The 25412-nt window shown below is 39.0% G+C and overlaps 1 protein-coding gene, 1 long non-coding RNA gene and 1 pseudogene across 2 annotated transcripts; all 3 read left to right on the forward strand.

Annotated features, from left to right (window-relative positions):
* The first annotated feature begins 209 nt into the window (after positions 1–209).
* Positions 210–599, forward strand: LOC143882849 (L-lactate dehydrogenase B pseudogene; annotated as a pseudogene).
* An 8960-nt stretch (positions 600–9559) lies between these two features.
* Positions 9560–11625, forward strand: LOC143885021 (L-lactate dehydrogenase B-like). Its single transcript, XM_077388967.1, has 2 exons — positions 9560–10220; positions 10992–11625. The coding sequence occupies exons 1-2, from the start codon at positions 9609–9611 to the stop codon at positions 11433–11435; spliced, it is 1056 nt and encodes a 351-aa protein (XP_077245082.1). The 5' UTR covers positions 9560–9608; the 3' UTR covers positions 11436–11625.
* Positions 11626–21992: 10367 nt separating this feature from the next.
* On the forward strand, positions 21993–23115 carry LOC143883811 (uncharacterized). Its single transcript, XR_013252560.1, has 2 exons — positions 21993–22070; positions 22879–23115. It is a non-coding gene; the product is annotated as an uncharacterized LOC143883811 (long non-coding RNA).
* Positions 23116–25412: the final 2297 nt, after the last annotated feature.

The following is a 25412-nucleotide window of genomic DNA, read 5'->3' on the forward strand; positions in this document are numbered from 1 at the left end:
AGACGCCACACCCCCAAATTGCACTGATGAGAGATTCTCATACTCTTCATCATTTCATCTTCTCCCACTTAGAAAAAGGGTTGCTTTCCAGAATAGAAATTCCCATGTCTTCTTTTGCACTCTTATATTGTTTTACACACCCATGATTCACGTGACAAAAAAATAAAAAATAAAAATGGAGACAGCTCGGTGGCATTGTGGTCGAGCATATGTGTGGGGGGCGTGCCAGTGTTGAGCTTCCTCGAAAAGCAACAGATACATACGAGAAGGAGACATTGGAGAGTATGCACAAGAGTGTCATTGGAAGTGCCTATGAAGTGATAAAACTGAAAGGCTACACTTCATGGGCGATCGGCTATTCTGTGGCGAGCCTGGCGAGGACACTGTTGAGAGACCAAAGGAGGATCCATCCAGTCTCTGTCTTGGCTAAGGGATTTTATGGGATTGAAAACCAAGAGGTGTTCTTGAGCTTGCCTACACAGCTCGGTAGAGGTGGGGTTTTGGGTGAGGCCAATGTTCACTTGACTGATGAGGAGGCCCACCGTCTTAGGGAGTCTGCGAATACTATATTGGAGGTCCAAAACCAGCTAGGGATTTAAAATTGCTTGCCTAATATGCGCTGAAAACTGGTTTATTTTTGCACATTTACTTGTATCTTTTCTTTTTGCTCTCCATGAAAAAGCCAAATGTAACGAAAAAATATACTAGTTTTTGTGTATGCAATGAATATGAGGAGATGGGAAACAAATGTCGAATGGATATTAGGGATGGTTTTATATATGAGTTTTGGTGTATAGTTTTTGTTGGCAAAAATATGGTAATCTAGAACTGGGAAGACTTTGGAAAAACTCTGGAGAAACTCTGGGATTTGATTGAAATACCTAAAACTGATAATCTAGAATAGGGAAGACTCTGGAAAATCTCCTTTTCCCTACGAATTATTTTGAATTCTATAGAGAAAGCACATTTTTCCTACAATTTTTTTGAAATTCTATAGGGAAAAACACCTTTAACCAACTGATTTTTTTTAAATCCGCAGGGAAAAGCACCTTTCACCTGCTGATTTTTTGAAATTCTGTAGGGTAAAGCACTTTTTCCCTACGGATATTTAGAAATTCCATAGGGAAAAGCACCCTTTACCTACTATTTTTTGAAATTCAGTAGGAAAAAAAAACCTTTCCCCAAAAATCCGTAGGGAAAAGCATCTTTTACCTACAGATTTTTGGAAATGCTGTGGGAAAAGTACCTTTTACCTATTGATATTTTTAAGGGATTTTTGCTGATTAGTCCCGAGATGGCAAAATAATTGCTTATTAGTCCCTAAGAAAAGCTTATTAACTTAGTAGTTATACTCTTAGAAAATATTTGCTGAAAGGTCCCTAAAACTCACCTACGACAATTTTCTTCCTTAAAAATTCTAGTATGGCAAATTTACCCCCAACCCATTTAATCAGTTTTAGCGTTGTTTTTATTTTCCTTCCATTATTTCGGAAAAAAAAACTAGGAAATAAGCAAAATATTATCTCTTCCAATATTCTCTTTGAAAATCTTGTAATATCTTTCAAAGTTGTTAACGTTTTAGCCCATTTTGACCTTCCTTTGACATTTAGGGATCTTTGGTTTATGATGTTATCCCTATAAATTAATCAAACATAATCCCCTCTTAAATCATTGAATGAAATTTTTTTCCATAGAAATAATTTTCCTTTAGACTTATTTTCTTACAATCCAATCCAAACAGGAATTTCTTGGAAAAGTTAGAAACGAAAAATATTCCTAAAATTTCCTACTTTATTCCTACCCTATTTAATTTATTTTAGAGAGGTTTTCATTTTATTTAATTCCTAAAATGATTTTTCGTTGAAGGATTTTTGAAGAGAATATTGGAAGAGATAATATTTTGCTCATTTCCTACTTTTTTTCCTAAAATAATGGAAGGGAAATAAAAAAACACTAAAACGGATTAAATGGGTCGGGGGTAAATTTGCCGATTAAATGGGTTGGGGGGTAAATTTGCCATATTATAATTTTTAACAGAGAAAATTGACGTAGGTGAGTTTTAGGGACCTTTTAGCAAATATTTTCTAAAAGTAGTACTACTAAGATAATATGCTTTTCTTAGGGACTAATGGGCAATTATTTTGCCATGTAGGGACTAATCAGCAAAAATCCCTATTTTTAAATTCGATAGGGAAAATCATCTTTTACCTACGGATTTTGTTTACATTCCGTAGGGAAAAGCGCCTTCTCCCTACAGATTTCTTTGGAAATTCCGTAGGGAAAGATACACTTTCCCTACGGTATTTATTAACTTCCGTAGGGATAATCCAACCCTGGCCCTACTGATTATTCTGTAGGGAAAGGTGGGCTATCCCTACGGAACTTAAAATCCGCAGGGAAAGGGCTTTCCCTACGCCCACGTAGCCTACGAAAGTTCCGTTCGTTGAAATCCGTAGGCTCTGTTTGGTTGCAAAAAGTATGGAAGACGGCCTAGCATTTCTAGGAATATGAAATACCAAATGTTGTTTGGTTGTCATTTTTTAGCTCAAATTCCATTGGATTTCTAGACATGGAAGAGACATAATTATTAGCTTTTGGCTTAGGTGGCGCCTATGTGGCGGGATTGTCCCCTCCCCTACATTTCCAATGCCAAACCTTGTTTTTGGTAAATTTTAGAGGGGAGAAGAGTAGAATATGAAATGCCATGTGTAATCATTACTTTTTTCTCTCTTTCTCTCTCTTTTACTATTTATTTTGTTAATGACACCCCTCCATTCTCCCACATGCTTTGACATCTAACCAAACACACTACCAAAATTCCCTCTAATCTTCTCAGACAAGTCTACACATATCTCACCCTTGTCACCTCCTTGTTGACTACTACTTCCACTAAAATCTCATCTAACCAAACAAAGCCGTAGGGAAAAACCTTTACCTACGGATTTTTGTACTTTTCCCTATGGATTTGTCCTTAGGGAAAATCCAGTTTTATTGTAGTGTGGACAGAGAGAATCTCTCCCTTCCATATCTCGAGTGATGTGCCATATAAGCGGTCTCCACGTTTTTGCATGTGGATGTCAAAAGACATGTCCTAATCTTCCCTCATTAAGACATAAATATTTCTTTCTATGTAGCTTTATCTCTCGTAGAAGAGAAGATAACATGGAGGCATGGAGGCTTCCCTCCATGTCTGACGGCAGGGAAATTTTTTCATAATAAATCAGTCTCCAAGTGGTGAGAGGGTTACTACAGTGGGAGAAGGAGAGAGATTTGGAAGGGCACGATTGGGATGAGGGTGAGAAGTGGCTAAAAATAAGGAAAAAGTCGATCCCTAAGTTGACTTTGATACTCGTTCTCTTTCTCATGGCATCTATTTTTATCTCTTCATAACTTTATTTGCTTTAATTCCATGAATTTACAAAGAGAAATGATAAATGGGCTTCTTTTCATCACTTAGGACACCCAGTGTATCAATGACTGCAGAAGGGCTGATGTACTTCACGTCAGAAGGATTCAACGTATTTGATTACCACGTACACTGTAGTTGGGTGTCCCATGTGATGAAAAGGGGCGCATTTATCATCTACCTCTTACAAAGTAGAGGGCTTTGCTCTTGGATATAGTAAGATGGGAATGCTTTTGTTTTGCTAAAGAGGGTTTTAAGTGTCACCCAAGTCTTAGAATGAATGTATGACGTAGTGCATCATATGGTTGGCATAGACTGCGTAGGGCCTAGACATTAGACCCACCAGTTATCATGAGTGATTATGCACTACATGTGGGGTTCACTACGAGAGGGGTGACTATTGTTGTCGTCCTTGGGGTGGGAACCGAGAAGTCAACTTTTCAATGGTGGTGCAGCCATTGGATTGAAAAATGCATCCCCATTAAGTCTAGTGCTCTGGGGGCGGTATGACCTTTATGGCTTATCGTAATAAAGATCTGTATGATCACCGACCATAGATGGATTGTAGGGGCTGGATGACGCTCAGGCAAAGTAATTGGCTATCTATAGGAAGCCACATGTACCTTGGCTAAGCCCATCTAGCCATTATGCACAAAGTCCTGAACAGACAACTCATTGTGGTGGGTCGTAGGTGATGTGGTTAGTATACAAGCCATAGGATGAACCTAACTCTTTATAAACAACTACATAAATTGAAGGGTTATGATCATTGTCTTGCAAATGGACTTCCAGGGCATGGTTTCACATTTCGGTTGGGGAATGCGTTTCTGTTCTCACTGAAACTGAAATTTTGGCTGAAATTTCTGTTGAAACCAACGAAATCAAATAAAATAATATTTAATCTCCTACAAAATTTTAGGTGAAATTACCGAAATTTAAGGATTTTTGTGTGAAAATCCTTAAATTTCAAACGAAATTTCGTTATACCCGATTTCGATTTCGATTCTATTTTCAGTATGCACGTAAACCTGAAATTTCAGACCGAAATCTCGGATTTCGGTCGAAATTTAAAACCACGATCTCAGGTAATCTAAAGCATTCATTTATTGGTCTCCATCATAGATACGGTAGCTCATGTAATTTCTTTTCTTTTGCTTGTTTTGAATTTATCTTCAAACCCATGTTGTTCTGCCTTTTCCTTAGACATTGTTCTAAGATTGGGCAGTGGTTTCGTTCTTGCTATTGTATTATCTTTCTATATTTAACACTCTGGTAAGGGTCCGCCTAACCCCAGCTTACCCAAAGGTGTATAAATTACCTTTTATATCCCCAAGATTCAAATGAGAAAACGTACCAGTGGCACAAAAGGAAATTTGATTATGTTGATATCTTTTCTCAATCAATAATTATATTTTCAGTAAATAAAATTCTTTATTTGGGGGCAAAAATCTTTTTAGCATGCTCAGGGATAGCTTATGCTTATCTTCAAATATCTTTAGCATGCTCAGGATAATGCTTATCTCATCTTCAAATGTAGCCATTTCATCCTTATATAAACCGATATCCTAACCTATGAAATATAGAAAAACCTCTTTTTTGTATTCTTTTTTCTCGTAGTAGAGAAGACAAGATGGAGAAGATTTCCCTTGAGTTGGCTTTCTTAGTCTTCCTCCTTGTTATGCCATCTGGTTTTTCCTTCTCTTTCCTTTTACAAGAAGCTTTATTTGCTTTAGATTATTTACATATGAAAGTGCGAGATGATTTTTCAAAGTAAAGGGATTACTTATCATTAGAGTGATATTTGCACCCCATTTCCTAACATCCTCACCATCTGTTGTTGAGGTTGTTTCACCTCTGCCAGCCTTCCATTTTTTGTGAAGGGCTGAGATTAATCTACTAAAAAACATGTGTTTTAACTTCAGTCCTTAAGAAGAAGAAAAATGTAAAAGTAAAAAGCTAAATTATGGGAGGTGACTAAACTTAGTGGTGATGGAGGTGAAATTTGCAATTTCTCTTTTGTTTGGCCAGTCAAAGCATTTATTGCATTTCTAAAGCATTTTGCTTGTCTTTTCCTGAAAATGCAAATGGTAGAAATATTATTTCCCATATTACATTTTAAATGAAAACTGATTGTGTTTAGGGTGCATTAGGATTGTTGGAAAGAAGCTAGAATCGGAATCGGAAAATGTCAGGATATGTTTCATGCCCCCAAGAGGCCGTAGTCTAATTCCGCCCCAGTCAGAATGATTTTGTTCTTTTACATTTCTTATATATATTGTTTTTTGTGAGCTCAACTTATTAATGTCCCTTAATTGGAATGTGTACAGGTTTACCTTTCTCGACCCTGGATCCCCAATTCACGCATTGTGACACTGTTGATGATTGTCCCCTGCATTTTATAGGATGCAAAACCCAGTGCCTTCTGGGAAATTGCATAATTCTTTGTGGAGAAGAAGTTGAAGCAACAACAGCTAAGGGGTCACCATGATAATGGTTGCTATGACCATTTTGGATATGGATGCAAAAATGAAGACAGCTGGTTCGGTTCAATGTTAAGATATGTGGATCTAACCGTTGGATTGCATTGTGGCAGATTAGGTAGTTGGTTTAGATTAGGATGATTAGATAAGGGGAGATGATTAGATTAGGGAAGTTGATTTAGATTAGGAAGATCTTCATCTATTGTTCTTATCTTTATCTCTTTTCTTATGTTTATCTTATCTGTAATTGTTTCTTTTGAGCAATCTCTATTATTAATGAAAATTTATCTAGATTAGTGAAAACCCAAATTTAACATTTAAGAATCGGTTTAAGAATAATCTCTCTCTCTCTCTCTCTCTCTCTCTCTCCATACTGGCTAACTACATTAAGAATCAATTAATCTGTCAATCCAATGTATCAACATTTGAGTCTTAAAAAAAGATAACTAATAAGCAGATGAAGTCATCTCACCAAAACCCAATTAAATAGTAGAATTATTACAAAGTTCCAATCATAGAGCTACTTTCTTGGGAGTATATGCCAAAATAAAAGTAAGGTGGGACGCAGGTATTGGGATGATCTAATACATTCATTTGTTGGTTTCTGCCATAGATAGTCTGGAAATTCTTCTTCATGATCCTAAAAGAGTGGGCCCCAGTCCCACTTTACTTTTTTTTCGGGAACTGTGTTTTTTACCGATAACATGCCCAAGTGTTACATAGGAGGCATTCGAGATTTTATATGATGTACTTGCATGCCCTTTTGCCAAATATCATCTCCAAAGGATGATGCTAAGCCTTTGATTTGTAGGAGGGAACATTATAGGGTTAGGATCATCCCCCCACAAAAGTTCACTCCTTCAGATCAGAGGGTTAGGATCATCCTTTGGGGATGATTTTCTGGGGCCCAACATATTTAAGTTGGGGGCGATGAGACGATCCGAATTAATGATTTGGATCTTCGAACAAGATGTCTTCCAAAGAGAGAGGGTTCTAATTCCATTTTCTTTATGGGTAAGTTGGGTTAGGCGGACTCCTACCGGTATATTAAATAAAAAAAGATGAAACAATAGCAAGAACAAAACCACTGCCCAATCTTTTGAACAATGTCTATGGAAGATGATCGAATAACAAGGTCATGATACCCTTAAAGACAAACTTAAAACAAGCAAGAGAAAAAGAACATACACGAGCTGGCTTTGAGTAATTGGCAGCAGGAACGGATGCATATATACCATGAGGGGAGCCATCCCTCCCTCCCTCCCCTCCCCCCCCCCCCCCCACAATGACTTGCAAATTCTCTTTTATATTGCATGCATGCTTAGCTAGTTTAGTGGCCATGCAGCCCCCCCAATGACCAATGCAGGCAAGTAGGGGTGTAAACCAACCGAGACGAGCTTGGCCCAGCTCGCAAGCGGCTCGTGAGCCTTAACGAGCTTGGGTTATATTAAGAGAAATGATATATTCACACCCCTCATCTTCCCTGGACAGCCCTATCTAGTGTAATTTGCCCACTCTTTTTACACCACGGGGGGTGGTCCAAGTAACAAATGAGGTTCCAAAAAAGAAGTGACATATTTTGCCTCCCTCTTTCACTCCATGGACAACCCTTTTAGTGTATACATTAATGTATAATATGTATATTTAAATATATTAAATCCTTAACGAGCCGAGCCGAGCCTGGCCTAGCTCGGGCTCAGCTCGTTAAGCTTAACGAGCCTGGCCAGCCGGCTCGGCTCGGCACGTTAAGGATTTGAGCCGAGCTCGAGCGAGCTTCCGAGCCCGAGCCAAAATTGACACCCTTACAGCCAATTGTAAAGTGTAAATTCCTTGCTCCGCCTCTGATTGGCAGGGCTTCGGAGGCACCTGATTCTCAGAATCGGTTCCCATGTTCACTGTGATCGAAGAGGTCATCTTCCGGCTTAACTTCCTTACTCTCTGGCTTTTACTCAATTTCTAAACCTTTGGGGATTCTTCTGTTTTCTTTTGTTGGGTGCGGTCTTCTTCACCATCTTCCTGTTCCGACTCTTCTATAGGGAGTACTTTGTTTTAGGGGATTTGCTAGCGTTCATCGCAGAAGGCATTTCGCGATGGCCAGTTGCATGTGAGAGCAGCCACCTTGTGAATGAGGACAAAATCTGGTGAGTGGCTGCTCTTGTGAATGAGGACAAAATCTGGTGAGAAGTGAGCCTATGTGGCTGCTCTCACATGCAACAGGCCATCCGCGAAATGCCTTCTATGACGGACGCTAGCAAATCCCTTGTTTTAGAACCAAGCCTCCCTTTCCACAGGTTTGTCGGGTGTGCTTTGCATGGGCTTTTGAGACCTTAGCTGGCTTAGCTTTGGTTCCCATTCTCTATCCACTTCATCATAGAGTAGGTGGATGGATCTGTGATTTGGTGGGAATGAGTAGTGTTTATGCCCACTTAATGAATGATGATGGGGGAGTACTTTGTTTTAGTGCTTAAATCCCATGTATTTTCACTCCCCCCTACAATACAATACGCATTCGCTCCCCTTTTAACGTGATTCGACGTCAAAAAGCGTTAATCAGGGGAGCGAATGCGTACCGGGGAGTGAAAATATCATCGCCCTAAAAACAAAGATGAGACATTTAAGGGACCCTACATTTAAAAGAAGCGAAGAGGGACCCTACATCAGCAGCCAAACCAAAAAGCAGAAAAAGAAGTTTCTTCTCCAAGAAACCACACCCTTTTCCCAAAATAAAATTCCCTCACCTTCAAAACTAGGGTGTCAACGGATCCACTTCGGATCGGATCCACCTATGTCATGGTCACGATCCATTCAAATTCCTTATCGGTCGGATTGGATTCGGATTAGTCTTCGGATCCTACTTTCCACGTCACGATCACGATCCATTTTAAATCGGACCGTCCATCGGAGTGTCCTATTATGTCTTACTAAGCTTAGTACACAATTAATTTTTTTTTTAAACGAGTTAGAATGTCACTCCACTATAATGAAAAGCAGTGATCGACTTCAAAGAAGTGACTAAAAACGGGGAAAAATATGTATCCACTATCCAGTATTCTAAGAAGATAATAGAAACCAAAAACTTAGCAGGAGTTTTCCGTGCTTACTGCTTGGATGCTGGGAAGGAAAGGTTGCTGCGATGGTGAGGGTGAGAGTAATGACTAGGGACAGAACATGGGGTAGATGGGTTTTGATTACCGATAGGAAGATGAGATGTTCGTTTCACAAATGGGGAGGGGTTACTTACACAGGAAGGAATAGGAGATTTATTTCGAAAAGGAGATTTCATTCTATAAAGATGGAAATCGGTAACTACTAAAATAATATGACTATTTTGACGAGAATACCCCCACTTAACATTGATGTTGTAATAATTTTGAGGGTATCACTGTTAGATGCTTTCGGATCGTGACTGTCCCTAAGGACTTTCGCAGCATGCTTGGATCCGTTCCGAAAATTTTCGGATCATATGATTGGGAATCCGAAATATGCCCATGGACCCTCTTGGTATGGTTATATCCCGTTCATTAAAGTTCGGATTCGGACGGTCCATCCGACCGTCTGGATCCATTGACACCCCAATTCAAAAGTCTAAAACAATGGGCCGAGAGCAGTTTCATAAACTGCCATGTCCCACGTCCTATGAAACCACCCTTCTTTATAAATAAAAGCAAAAGTCCATCCTCTCTCTTCATAATTCCCATCAAAACCCAACAAAATCCTAAAAAATGGAAACTACCACATCCCCTCCTTCCTCTTCCTCAAAGCCACCACTCAACATAGCCCAAATCTTCTTCAAGCCCATTAAAAAATCCGCCCCTCCCTCTCCCACAAAACGCCATACCAAAATCTCAGTCATTGGTGTAGGCAACGTAGGCATGGCCATAGCCCAAACCATCCTAACCCAAGACCTAGCCGATGAACTCGCCCTCCTCGACTCAAATCCCTCCAAACTCCGTGGCGAGATGCTCGATCTCCAACACGCTGCCGCGTTTCTCCCTCGGACTCGGATCCTTGCTTCTGTGGACTACTCCATCACATCCGGATCCGACCTCTGTATTGTCACTGCTGGAGCGCGTCAGAACCCGGGCGAGTCAAGGCTGAGTCTACTCCAACGTAATATGACGCTTTTCAAACAAATAATCCCCCCACTCGCTAGCAACTCGCCCGATTCTATACTTTTGATTGTTTCTAACCCGGTTGATGTTTTGACTTATATTGCGTGGAAACTTTCTGGGTTTCCGTCTAATCGAGTTATTGGGTCCGGGACTAATCTTGACTCGTCTAGGTTTCGGTTCCTCATAGCGGATCATTTGGATGTCAACGCTCAGGATGTTCAGGTAATTTTTTTTTTTTTTAATTCATGTGTCTATTAATAATTAAATGATATTGGCACTACCTTGTTTTGATAAATGTACTAACTCAAGGAAGAAAGGGGGTGGCCCAAGGAAGAAAGGGGGTGAATATATCACTTTCCCCTAAAAAATGAATAAATGAAGGCGCAACGTATGTGTGCAAGGGGAAAGGACGGCAATTGAAAACACCGCTGTCTGATGGCAATCACATGCCATATTATTTACTAAAAATTGATATTGACACCCCCTCTTTATTTAAAAAGGAAAATGATATCAGAACAACCATGTTTTTCACGAACCAAGCTTGTCCTTTTTTCCTTTTTTTAAAATGTCTTGTGTCCTGTGAGTTGTGAGTTGTGAGTTGTGAGTTGTGAGAGCGTACTGGGAACTGTTTTGACCTTTGACAGCTCTGTAAATAATAAAAGACAAGATGAGTTAGTGCAAATATCAAAACATGGTTTTTCTTATATAATTTCCTTTAGAACTCTCACTATCTTTTATTGTTTCCGCAACAAGCTTTTTGGAGCCAAGATGAAAGAAGATTTAAATACGCATAAGAAGACGCCATACCCCCAAATTGCACTGATGAGAGATTCTCATACTCTTCATCATTTCATCTTCTCCCACTTAGAAAAAGGGTTGCTTTCCAGAATAGAAATTTCCACTTCTTCTTTTGCACTCTTATATTGTTTTACACACCCATGATTCACGTGAAAAAAAAAAAATCTTAAAGAAATGGAAAGCAATCTGTTTCAGGCATACATAGTTGGTGAACATGGAGACAGCTCGGTGGCATTGTGGTCGAGCATAAGTGTGGGGGGCGTGCCAGTGTTGAGCTTCCTCGAAAAGCAACAGATTACATACGAGAAGGAGACATTGGAGAGTATCCACAAGAGTGTCATTGGAGGCGCTTATGAAGTGATAAAACTGAAAGGCTACACTTCATGGGCGATCGGCTATTCTGTGGCGAGCCTGGCGAGGACACTGTTGAGGGACCAAAGGAGGATCCATCCAGTCTCTGTCTTGGCTAAGGGATTTTATGGGATTGAAAACCAAGAGGTGTTCTTGAGCTTGCCTACACAGCTCGGTAGAGGTGGGGTTTTGGGTGTGACCAATGTTCACTTGACTGATGAGGAGGCCCACCGTCTTAGGGAGTCTGCGAATACTATATTGGAGGTCCAAAACCAGCTAGGGATTTAAAATTGCTTGCCTAATATGCGCTGAAAACTGGTTTATTTTTGCACATTTACTTGTATCTTTTCTTTTTGGTGCTCTCCATGAAAAAGCTAAATGTAACGAAAAAATATACTAGTTTTTGTGTATGCAATGAATATGAGAAGGAGATGGGAAACAAGTGTCGAATGGATATTAGGGATGGTTTTATGTATGAGTTTTGGTGTATAGTTTTTGTTGGCAAAAATATGGTAATCTAGAACTGGGAAGACTCTGGAAAAACTCTGGCATCTGATCGAAATACCTAAAACTGATAATCTAGAATAGGGAAGACCCTGGAAAAACTCTTGAAATATTCTTGAGGACTTGATTTAAATACCAGAATATCTTAATCTAGAACATGAATTTTTTGGAATCTGATTTACACACAACAATATTGTAATCTAACTCAGAACAAAGGGTCTATCTTTTTTGAAATTTAAAGGATGATTTGCTGGGAAGAATCGGAACGTTTGATTTCTTTAACAGGAAAGGACATTCAATGATCTGGAATTAGTTTTTGAATTCTTTCTAAATTAGCTCTGTTTAAAATAACTTCTTTCACCTAAAGCCCTAAAGTGCCTACTTCAGAATTAGTTTTTGCTCTGACCCAGCTGAATGATACCTTACCTCTTTCCCCAAGACGGTTGCAACTTTTGGGCACAAGAACGACAATCGATTCGGCTAAAAAAAAGGGAAAAACTTGCAAAAGTGGTTGCCGGGTTTTTTTTGTTCCTGGGAGTTATGTGGGAGAAAAAAATACCCTGGGAGATAGGTGGGAAAAAAAAAGTCCTAGAAGTATCCTGGTAAAATAAAAATCCCATGTTTGGTTGACCGGATTATGGTGGGAAAAAAAAAACCTTTGTTTGGTTGCTTGAACTGCTGGGTAGAAAAAAATTCTTCTCAAGCTTATTTTTGGTTCCTGAGTTTATTTTTGTTCCTGGGTTATCTTGGGATGGGATGAAAAGGCAATCATTACAAAAGTGGGATTAAGAAATTCACCCCACAAGTAATCATTACAAGAGTGGGATTAAAATAAACCTAGTGCTAAAAGGCAACCAAACATGGGATGGGACCAAAATTTAACTTACTCTCCCACATAACTCCCAGGAACAAAAAAAACCCGGCAACCAAACAGATTGGAGTGAAAGGGAATGAACTGACTGAACGAACAGACAATGATACTTCTGACTTAGTTAATGTTTTTTTATTTGGCAGGTTTGGCCTTTCAAAAACATAATTTATTAATTGATGAACATTTGAACTTTTCCTTTAAAACAATGATACTTAATCTCTTTTATGATCGCTCATTGGATTGTTCAGTTTCAATGCCCCTAATTCCGAGAGCTCAAGTGAGCTTGCTTGACTTATTCAGATTCCTGGACTGGATTCTGGTCGTAGTCTTGTGTGAATCATCTCTTATCATGACCAAGTTGTCTTTTCAGGTTTTTAATTTGGCGGACCGTTGTACCTTAACTTTTGCCTTAATCACCCTTTCAGGTTTTCGACTCAGCAGTTAAATGATCCTAAATTTTAGCTAGACCACCCTTACGGGTTTCTAGCCTAACGAATCTTCGAACTCCATTTTTTTAGCTTCTTTTTTTATGCTAAGAACTAGGGTGTTCATTATTCGGTTTTAACCGAGTAACCGAACCGAATTGATTCGGTCGCTTCGGTTTTTTGCTAATTCGGTTCGGTTTCAATTTTTATTTTTGGTTAATTTGGTTATTTGGTTTCGGTTATCTTGGGAAAAAAAATTCGGTTAACCGAATAACCGAAATTAACCAAAAGTAAATATTATTTTTTTCAAAAAATGGTGTATGGGCACTCTGTAGGATGATCCAAACCGTCCATTTGATTGATCACAACTTTAATAGGTTGTGCCTAAAAAATCGTTTCGATAGATTGATCATAGTCCTCCGATCAAACCGTCCAAATAGATTTTTTTTATCTTTTTCTATCACTATTCGGTTATTCGGTTCGGTTTCGGTTCGGTTTTCATAAAATTCGGTTCGGTTTTGGTTTTCGAAATTTGATAAACGAAATTATTTCGGTGATCAGATTTCGGTTCGGTTATAACCGATTGAACACCCCTACTAAGAACCTGGGCTCTACTCACCAGAAGGACTTTAGAGGACGGGTAGGGTTTATTCGAAGAAAAAGTTTTAAGCTTGCCTACGTATTAACAAAGAATAGAGAAGATATTGAGTCCAAAGGTGTTTTCTCTTGTTTTGTTTTTGAGCTTATAAAATCCTAGAGTGTTCTAGGGTATTCCAAAGATCTCTGTTAGATGTCATCCATCATTTCAAGCCTACTTCCCTACTTTCTATTTTTAGAATTTCCTAACCTATTTTCCCTATTTTCTTACATTTTAGGGTGTTTTTCCATCTTTAGGGCGTTTTGGTTACAGTTTGGTTATTTACGTCGTACGTTTACACACACCATTTATTCAGTATAATTCTACGGGATTTGCTAGGCATCATCGCAGAAGGCATTTTGCAGAGTGTCTGTTGCATCAGAGAGCACCCACCTCAGATGAATAAATGAATAAGACAAAATCTGAGCCTATGTGGCTGCTCTTTGATGCAACGGACGAACCCTTATGCAATGGTCCCTAGAAAATCCCCATTTTAACCTTTTTGCTACCAAAGGAGCACTACAAGCAAAACAAACTGCCCTAACAGCAGAAATGGCGAACCCAAACGTTTCTATTTCCTTTCATAGAAAAGAGGTTGTTTCACCTCCATCGCGACTAAGGGGTGTTCATTAGTCGGTTATAACCGAATAACCGAACCAAATTAGTTTGGTTGGTTCCAATCGGTTTTTTCCTTTTCAGTTCAATTTCGGTTTTTTTTTTTTTTTTTTCTAGAAATTCGGTTATTCGGGTTCGGGTTCGCTTATCTCAAAATAAAAAATAAAAAATCGCTTAACCGAATAACTAAAATTATGGATAAAAACCATTATTTTTTCAAAAAAGTGCTATATGGGCACTCCATAGGATGATCAAAACCGTCCATTTGATTATGATATTCCAACTCAATGAGGTTCAACTCGACTCAACCCGTGTAACCCTTTTTTCCAACTCGAATCCGACCTGACACGAGTTCCAACCCAAGCTAACCCGAGTTTTTTAGCTTACTAAAACACTAAAAAAATGATAAAAAAATGTCAGTTTTCTCTCAGGTCGGGTTGCGGAAGTCCTCAACCTAAACCCAACATTTTTCGGGTTGAACCCGACCTGATCGGGTTGCACCCCTAATCGGTGGATGAATCTAGCAAGGAGATTTCCATCTGAAATGTAATAGGGAGTTTTTATATGGTGTAAGCACGTATAGTCTAGTATTCTTCAAAAAGTACAGTAGTCCATTTGATGGGCCAAACGTAAATAGGTTGGGTCCCAAAATTCATCTCAATAGGATGATCCCAACCCATGCGATCTATAGATGTTTCCATAATAAGCAGTTCCTCTATAGATAGGAGGGCTTGGGTCAACCTATGGAAATGATTTTCGGGGAACAACACATTTGCAGTACAGTGTGGTCCATAAAATGGATGGTTTGGATCATCAAATCCCGAAATTAGGAGTCATGTTCCGCCTTGTATAGGTTAAAGAGCAAGGATTTAAAACTTGCATTGATTGGATGAAGCTGACCATTGGTTGCAGGTAGTTAAAATATAGATCTTGAATAAAGAAAAGCTGTACAATCTTGGGCCATGTGGAAATGATCATGTCCATTGATCCAGCGGTCAAACATGTCTAGCCCAATTCTGTTGTCTATACCCCCAAAGACTATTGAAATCAGATGATTCTATCACCTTATACTCCCAAGCTTATTGAAGTGTTGGATTCTGTGGGTATGAACGTGAAGTATTTTCACGATGGTCCACCTAAGAATGATCGTCGAATTAATCCGGCTTGCATTTTTCTGTTAAATTTTTACTCACATACGTGCATGTGTGCAATCAAGAGGGTTGATTTTTTTGCAGATTTACCGAAATTTTAGGGCGTGTTGTATGGTAAAAGGATTATAGAGAGAGAGAGAGGTGAAAAGATCTTCTAAGATTTATCTATCTAAAGAGGAGTGTGATAACGGCTGATTTTTTTGCAAAATAATCTCCTTCCCATTCCATTAGTGAGGGGTGGACGGCAGGCATGCACTTACAAGTTGCAACCCAAAAACAATGGGGCCCACATTATACTATCTCTGGCTTATTGTTTTCCTAATTATTCTACTTACTAGTTACTACCGATTTAGAAGCATAGTAAAATTAGAATCCTTTTCAAATTACTTTTCTTGTATAAAAAAATATTGATCCCACATATGAAATTAGCCAGATGGGAGACGGTCCACGTCAGCATGAACAGTGAAACCCCCATCCTGCTATATTATAATAGATTGGTCTCCATAGATAGTCTCTGCCATAAAAAGAAATAGGATCCATATATAGAATGATCGCAACCCTTCCATTTTTGCCACCCATTTTGGGTGGCACGTTATAAACAAGTCCGCAAATTGAAGGGTTATGAGCATGATCCCACCAAATGGACACCACATCCATGGGATCAGTGCTTACGATGCAAATACCCAAAAAAATGTATTCATGATCAACAGGCTAGGATTATCTGATTTCCATCGCACCATCTTTAATGGAGTGGATTCTCGAGGCCACCCAAAAGATTCACATCAAATAACATGCCATTGGCATAAAGAAGAAATAGATTTGGTCCATATCTTTTCTCAATCAATATTTATCTTCTCAATAAGTGAACTTCTGAATTTGGGGGCAAAATCTTTGAATCCAGCCCAGAAAATCCTAATGTTAATTTCTAAATGTAGACGATTTCTTCCCTAGATAAGCCCACGTCCTCCTCCTCCTCCTCACATGCAGAAATAACTTTTATTCCATAGCAGAGAATATAACATACCATTGGCACAAAGAACAATTTGATTTGATCGTTATCTTTTCTTAATCAATATTAATTTATCTCCTCAATAAGTTAACTTCTAAATTTAGAGGCAAAATCTTTTAAAAATGCCCAAAAAAATCCCAATCAATGTATTTCTAAATGTAGACAATTTCTTCCCTATATAAGCCCATGTCCTCCTCCCCACATGATAGCAGAGAATATAATATGGAGAAGACTTCCCTTAAGCTGGCTTTCGTAGCCGCCCTCCTTGTTATGGCGTCTGGTTTGTTTTATCTTACTTTTTCATACTGCTTCATTTGCTTTAGATTAGTTCCAAGATTGTTTTATATTGAAGGGAACAACTTGTTAATGTCCCTCGATTTGATTGTTTGCAGGTTTGCCTTTCTCGACCTCAAGTGGAGAAGGATGCGACTTTTTTACACCGTGCCCCTCTTGTTCTGTTGGATGCCAAAGCAAGTGCCTTGAGAATGTTTGCATATGTGTGTGTCCCCCTTTGTCGACCGCAGTAGAGGAGTCACCGTGATGTGGATGCAAAAATTTCTGTGTTTCTGGTAATTGCATGTGTAGGTGTGATTGCTAAATAAAGACTCGTTTAGTTTATAAGAATAAATTACCTCTTTTAGTGACTGATCTCTCTCTCTCTCTCTCTCTCTCTAGGACACTCTGATGGACTTCCTTTTGCAAATTGTCTCTCTAGTGTAAAACAGAATCTAGGGGCTGTCCTAAGTAAAAAAAAAAATTAAAAGGCAAGTATATCACTACCCTTGTAGGGACCAAAATACCATGTTTGGGCGGTTCAATTTAACCTATAGCAGGACCCAGACTTTCCCTCTCGACATTTATAACTTATGCTGATTTCTATTTACTACCTTTTTGAGTGTATGCGATTTCCATTCTTTCAGGGTAAACAGATGACTGCACGGAAGCAGCTTATGAGTCAAGTTGGTTATATTTTGATTATTGAAACACACTAAAATTCTGCAAAGGGGGTAAACGATTGTTTTACCCCCTATTTACCCTCATTGGAACAGACCCTTAGGAAAATATCGTATTAAACATGTTTTTTTACCAATTGTCCAAATTTACCCCGTCTTTCCATATATTTAACCTTTTTTAAGACTGCTGATATAGGCACTATTATGTCTTGATAATTGAACTAACTCATCTTGTCTTTTATTAGTTAAACAGCTGTCAAAGGTTATTAAAATTCCGAAAATACTCAAAGAGCTGAGGCCTAACAAAGAGAAGCAATTATTAAAACAGGGTAGTGCGAATATCAGCAACCTTATGTGTTTTTTAAACAAATACGGTATTAAACTCCGATTTCCCTTCCTGTTTTTCCCCATTTCTAACTATTAACCTCACTGTGCTAGCTTTGGGCTGGCCCACAGTCACATGCAAGGGAAACAGCATGCACAATGGACAGCCGTCTGAATACGGGGGCCCACCACTTGATCAACTAAGGGGCCTGCTGGGTGGGGTCCACCCGATTTCCACCATATTAGGATGTACCGATTGCATCGTATGCATACACTATTTAGAGAAGTGATATTTACACCCCTTTTGATCACACTTCCCACCATGTATTCAGTATAATTATTACTATGGGATTTGCTATGGATCATCGCAGAAGGCATCTCCCTGAGTGTCCGTTGCATTAGAGAGCTGCCACCTGAGATGAATAAATGAGTAAGACAAAATCTGAGCCTATGTGGTTGGTTGCTCTCTCATGCAACGAATGCTCCGCAAAAGCCCTTCTGCAATGGTCCCTAGCAAATCCCCATTTTAACCTATTTGCTAGCAAATGAGCGCTACAAGAAAACACAAACGGCCCCAATTCAAGTCCCTAACAGCGGAAACGACGAACCCAATGTTTCTATTTCCTGTCATATAGAAGAGGCCTTTTCACCTCCATCGTACTTTAAAGTAATTCGTCTCCCAAATCATAGTCGCACGATTAAATCTACGGTACAGTTTTAATAAGGGTAAAACACAGTTAAGAAGATATCTGGTTACCCCTCTTCTCCTTACCTTCTTCTTCTTCATTATAGCCAAACCTTTTAGAAGATACCATTCACATGGGCCCTTTGATATTTCAAACTTAGATCTTTTCATGCCAGTCAATCGGCGTCAAAGCTTCCGCGTCACCACTTTCCAACACAATACTATGATAGGTTATTTGGATCATCAAGTAGTGGGCCCCGCTTATAGCTAGTGTTTCTACATTCTTAAGAGATTCATCTGCTTGAAATGAAAGCGATCCTTATGGGTACCAAACTTGCCGTTGGCAAAGGACATTGTCCCGGGCAGATGTGGACCGTGAATCATGTTTGGAGGGAAACCAATGCTGCTGCAGATTTCCTCTCTAAACCTGACTGCTGCTATGAAGGAGAAGACCTTCCATGTGATAGTTTACCTAGTCAATTGGTGGACATTATTATTGCTGATTCCAATGGGACCCAATATATTCGATTGTAGATCCGTTTATGGATCCCCAGTCATGCTTGGCTGTTGGTATTGTTTTTGGGAGATTGTTCCCTTTTTGTTGGCCTTCGAGCCCCCCTAGCTTTGTATGGTTCTATTTTCTTTTAATATATCTGGTTTGGGGTCCTGCCTAACCCCAGTTTACCCATAAAAATAAAAGACAAAAGTGAGTGTCGATATCAATTTCCCTACTTCATTAAAGAGAAAAAATGGTGTTGGTAAAAGAGGAATAGAAAGAGAGAGAGAAAAAATAGAGTAGAAGAGAGAGAGAGAAATGGAGAAAAAAAAAGAAAGAGGAAAAAAGAATGAGACAGAAAGAGAGAGGGTGGGAAGGAAGAAGACGAGAGAGAGAGAGAGAGAGAGAGAGAGAGAGAGAGAGAGATGAACAAAGGAAGAAAGGAACTTATGGGTTCTTGGATGGAAATCAAAGCTTTTTTGAACCTGTTACAAAGAGGTTAGTCCCTACACCGGCACCAATAAAAGCGATCTACATCATCTGAAACAATGAAATAGGGTAAGTGAACATTTCACATCTCATTCTTTCATATCATATGTATGGATTAGGAATATTTTTTAAATTCTTCCTTAAGTGCATATGATTTTAAAAAATTAAATTGAAAATCAAGATGATTACATGGTTTAAATTTATGAAGTAGAATTTGATACTAAATTGAGAACCAAAAACTTTGGATTTTAGGGTACTATTTTGTTGGCCCCAATTGGATGGATCGATAATGCCCTGTTGTGATCATAAGAACAAGGTAAGCGTGCTTGGGAAATACATGGCCAAAGGGCCCATGTAGAGCTCCACCATAAACAAATGTAACACCAAAACATAAAGAACTTTATATATCAAAAACACACTTACAAGAAATCTCTACACTTTTTCTCTTAAACCTTACCCCTTGAAACTTCTTTCTAAGCTTTCCCTTGAAGCTTTTTAAGCTTACAATTTTTACAGCAATGACTCCATACTTGAGTCAATAAATACTTAAAATAGCAAATACATTATATACTTAGCAGTAGTCCCCATGAGTCTTTTAGGTATCCTAAGTCTTTTAAGTATCCTAATCAACAACATAGGAAATCCACATTGACTCTTTGATATTCTAGCCTAGACAAGAAAACACAAAAGACACATACATTTTCCACACATAATAACTACCCAAGAAGACCACAAAGACTTTCCACAAAACCATGCATATTAATTTTGATTTACAATTTCCAACATATTTCACTTTGAAAATGAATAATTTTCGAGAATAATTACGTTCTGATTTTTTGAGGCATTATAGATTTTGAAGTTCTCTTTTCAATGGCTTTGGTTTTATAATTTTTGGATTTGTTATGAATAGATTATGATTATTTTGCTGCAAGGTGTCGGTTCTTTCCAAGTTTTGAAATGATATTTTTAGTCATGTTTTTCAGATGAATTGAGTTTTAAAAATTTTGTGTTATACTTAACTGGATTATTTGATAAAAAAAATTGGTTTTATGAGATTTGGAAATGAAATAAGTTTGTTAAAAATAGTACAAATCAGTGCCTGCAAATGGACCCATTAAACACCTTGTGCCTGTTATATGACGAAATGCATGCAGAGTAGGGCTCAGTCATTGAACCCACCATCTATCATTAGAACGAATGTATGAGGTAGTGCATCATATGGATGGCATAGACTGCATAGGACCCAGTCATTAGACCCACTAGTTATCATGAGTGATCATGCACGACATGCATGATTCACTATAAGAGGGGTGGCCATTGGTATCGACCTTGGGGCAGCAACTAAGAAATCAACTTTTTGATGGTGGTGGAACTATTGGATTGACAAATGCATCTCCATTGAGTATAATACTATCGGGGCGGTATGACTTTTATGGGTTATCAAAATAAAGATCTGTAAGACCACCGACCATAAATGGGTAGTAGGCAGTGGATGGCGTCCAGGCAAGGAAATTGGGTTAGGGCTGCAACTCGAGCCGGGTTTTACCCGACCCGCATCGACCCGGCCCGAAAATAACCTGGGTTGGGTTCAGGTTTCATGGGTTTCGGGTCGAGCCGGGTTTGAAGGTGCCCGACCCGACCCGACCCGACCAGAGTTACATAAGTTATAGTATGTACATTTTTTTTTATTGTTAGTTAAAAAATAAAAGTGAAAACCTACGCACCCACTGTTATTGTATGTGAGTGTAATTTCTGCTTCTATGAGTTGAGTTGATTCAAGTGTTTGATTCAGCATTGTTTGATTGTAACTACAACATTGTTTGATTACACAATTGTTTGATTCAAGTGTAATGTGAGTGTAATTTCTGCTTCTATGAGTTGAGTTGCCTTGCCAAACAAGAATTTTCCTTAAAAAATTGCGTCAACGTGAAAAAATCTGACCCGATCCGACCCGAGATTTATCATGGGTAAGGCCTGGGTTTGGGAATCGTGGGTTTTCCGAAAAAAAAACCCGACCCGACCCGACCCGAGATATTTCTCGGGTAGGGTTGGGTTCTCCAAAACCCGACCCGCCCGACCCGAGTTGCGGCCGTGGTTATCATGTACCTTGACTAAGTCCATCTAGCCTTCACACACAAAGTCCTGAATAGACCACCCATTGTGATAGGTCGTAGGTAGTTCGGCCAGTATACGAGCCATAAGATGATCCTATATACAGAATGATCGCAACCCTTCCATTTAAATTTGCCACCCATTTTTGGGTGGCACGTTATAAACAACTCCACAAATTGAAGGGTTATGACCATGGTCCCACCAAATGGACACCACATCCATGGGATCAGTGCTTACAATGCAAATTTACTTTTGGCTAAACCCTAAAAAATGTATTCATGATCAACGGGCTAGGATTATCTGATTTCCATCGCATCATCTTTAATGGAGTGGATTCTGGGGGCCACCCAAAAGATTCACATCAAATAACATGCCATTGGCATAAAGAAGAACTAGATTTGGTCGATATCTTTTCTCAATCAATATTTATCTTCTCAATAAGTGAACTTCTAAATTTGGGGGCAAAATCTTTTAAGCGAGCCCAGAAAATCCCAATGTTCATTTCTAAACGTGGACTATTTCTTCCCTATATAAGCCAACGTCCTCCTCTCCACATGCACAAATAACTTTTTATTTCATAGCAAAGGATATAATATGGAGAAGACGTCCCTTAAGTTGGCCTTCGTAGTCGCCCTCCTTGTTATGGCATCTGGTTTTTTTCTTCTCCCTTTTTCATATATTTCATTTGCTTTAGATTATTTCCACAATTTTCCAAAGGAGAGAGATTGATAAAAGAGTGAAATGAGGATTTTATCACAAGGGAAATGAAATTAACATTTCTTATAGGCAAATGATTTCAGCACGACTATGTTTTGATACATGCGCTCATGTATCTTGTCTTTTAGCATTTAATTGTCACGTGTGTGCTTTTTGGGAATCGTGAAAACCCTTTTATAGCTCTTTGAATTCTAAAAAATAGGAAACATGAGCGTCTTGTATCAAAACATGGTTGTGTTGAAATCATTTCCCTTTTTATATTACATGCTAAATTGAAAATGCTATTGCTCTTGTAAAGATGCCACAAATAGGGAAGAGATGTTTACGCCCCTTATTACCACCCCAGCTTCGGTGTAGGTGGCCTTCAAACCCACTGGATTCTTCTGACGTCAAGTACATTAGCCCCCCGTTAGTCATTGATACGTAGGGGCTGGGTGTCCCTAGTAACGGAAAGGGGCATAGATACTTCCCCACATATATTGTTGAGCACTGGTAGGAAAATGGGATTCCATTTTGGGTAAAAAAAGGGGTAGCAACCAGTGGAGCCATGTCCACTAAAAGACAAATGAAGGGAGCTCAAATCTCCATAAAAGCAATAAATACACATTAAAATTGGACAAATCAATGGTCATGTCAGTCCCCTTTTTATTTTCCAAACTGGATCCCGTTTCAAAGTGTTTTCCCATATTGTTTTATATTAAAGGGCACAACTTGTTAATGTCCCTCAATTTGAACGTGTGCAGGTTTGCCTTTCTCGAATGCACGTACAAAATGCGACATTCTTGGAGATTGCCCCCCTTGTTTTATAGGATGCGTAAGCAGGTGCCTTTCGAAAACTTGCATATGTGTGTGTCCTGACGAAGCTGGAGCAACAGCAGTTGAGGACTCACCGTGATATGGATGCAAAAATTTCTGTGTTCTTGGTAATTGCATGTGTAGGTGTGAAAGCTAAATAAAGACAAGTTTAGTTTAAGAATAAATTACCTCTCTCTCTCTCTCTCTCTCTCTCTCTCACACCGACCTAGGACACTCTGATGGACTTCCTCTAGCAAATTGTCCCCTAATTCAACTGTATGACTTGTGTGCCCGAGCCAAAGGGCTTGGCAGAGCTGAACACGTTTGGACCTTGGCTGGACATGGTCTCGCCTCCAAATGACATTACAAGTTTTTTTTTTTTAAATGGTAAATTATATATTGAAGGAAGAGAAACCGAGATGGTTCTCAATGACATGGTCTCGCCTCCAAATGACATTACAAGTTATGTTCATGGCATTAGTGGTGAAACTTGGATTGGGTCGGGCTGAGCTTTTGCTAAACAATAAATTGGGATCAACCCGAACCCGACCCGATTTTAAGTTGAAAACTGAACCCAAATTCCCAAAAATTGACCCGAGTTGCACCCCTACATGGCATAGGCAGTGTGCCTTGGATAGTTGGGCCGTGAGACTTGCGGACTTGTGCGTGGCAAGAAGATGCCTTGCCCATGGATATATGGACTTGAACATGTCCACCAGGCCTTCTGTTCCGATATCCATGATGCAGGCCTTAAAGTAGCACACGACAAGGGCAAGCTCACAGGTGGACTCAAACAATTTGGAAACTGTGAACAGATACCAAGCAAACAAGAGGTGTCAGGCATGTTGGACCTTTAGGGCATTGTAGTGGAGAAGGTTGGCCTTAGCAAACAAAGTATGTTAGGGCGCCACATGAGTTTGTCAGGTGGGAAAAGTTAAGGACCTAACAGGTAGAAGCGGATCATGACCTAGCTCAGAAAGTATGGTCTGAAAAGCTATTAAAAAAAGAGTCGACCTAGGGACATTTTGGCCAAGGGTACTAAAGAATCTTTGATTGCCATCCTTAGATCAGTTAATCTTCGATCAATTCATAGCCATAAACAAATGAGCTATACCAACCATCCCTAGATTTGTTTTATGGGGGAGTGCTAACTCAAGGAAAAGGAAGAGGGTCCTAAATCAAGGAAAGGAAGAGAATTCCTAAGATTAATAAAATAAGTAGAATGCAGGGAGGAGATAGGAATTAGAAAACCCAGGGGATCACCTACATTATACCTGGTTTCCAATGTTTGGTTATAAATTACGATTAACTGGGATTTTACAAAAATTAATTTCGTATCTGTTTATATGCTTTAAACAAATATATAGCATAGATGAGTTGTTTAATAGCCGTAGATAAATTCACATTGCTAAGACTTAATATTTGCTTAGACTCAAGAGAGAATGTACTTCACATACTTATAGTAACAATAGTCGATAATAACTACAACTCAAGGCCATCACAAGTTCACAACAAACTAATAGATCCAATAAGTGACCATATGAATGCAAAAGAGATGATAATGACTTGAAAACTTTATTAGTTTTGGTAAGTGACAAGTTTTCTTGATTAAAAAATGAAGCACGTACGTGTATATATGGGAGCTTCTTTAACTGTCATCCATAGGGGTGACACTATTATCCATCAGCTTTTGTGATTTTATGTGAAGGAATAAGGATAGCTGACTATATCCCTACACGGCTTCCTAACTCCCACCCCTAAGGAGCGAGATTTTTAGCCCTCACCCTTCATGAAGCATTTATCTCCCCTCATACACACAACACCCTCCAACCCCGGCTCCCGAGAGAGAGGCATAAGTAATAACATGAAAAATTTACAAAACCTTTTACACTTACAGTGTCTTTTCTAGTCAAAATATCAAACTTTATTCCCATCAAAATGCTTGAAGGCACTGCCCACTCCAAAAATGCATCACTGTCCATGCTGCAGTGTGGCTTTATTGGTCCACCCTGTAAAGTCCACAGGCAATTCTTTGGAACTTGGGTTGAGTTAAAAAAGAAGCAAAAAAAAAATGAATGCCAATGCATCAGTGAGGAAAAAGGAAAATAAATCGACAATTTTTTTTGAATAATAATGGTTCCAAACCACAATACAATGATTGGAAATCAACACCAAAAGAAACCAATTCCAAAAAAATAGACCAGCAAAAAATAAATGGACAACACAAGATAGACATGAAAACCCCAATCTAGGGAATAATGCATATTACATGTTGATTCATTTTCATCAGATAAAATGAGCAACATGTATAAAGGGTGATGGTTGGTTGCCATAGACTCACTAGCATAGAATGCAGAGATATGTTCATATCAATAGTGAAAACAAAAATTTCAGGCTATTTCAACAACTAAAGCACCCAAAACATAGTAAACCATTTAATATCCATGAGAAGTGCATTCCATTCTTACATCCAAGAAGCCTT

Source organism: Tasmannia lanceolata, unplaced genomic scaffold, assembly GCF_043159265.1.
Source record: "Tasmannia lanceolata isolate RefF3 unplaced genomic scaffold, GAP_Taslan_0.1 ptg000008l, whole genome shotgun sequence".
Classification (NCBI taxonomy): domain Eukaryota; kingdom Viridiplantae; phylum Streptophyta; class Magnoliopsida; order Canellales; family Winteraceae; genus Tasmannia; species Tasmannia lanceolata.

Bases quoted from the DNA above. Each gene is read 5' to 3' on its own strand.
- LOC143885021 (XM_077388967.1), top strand. From the start codon at position 9,609: ATGGAAACTACCACATCCCCTCCTTCCTCTTCCTCAAAGCCACCACTC. The intron at 10,221-10,991 runs GTAATTTTTTTT...AATCTGTTTCAG, and splicing joins TCAACGCTCAGGATGTTCAG to GCATACATAGTTGGTGAACA.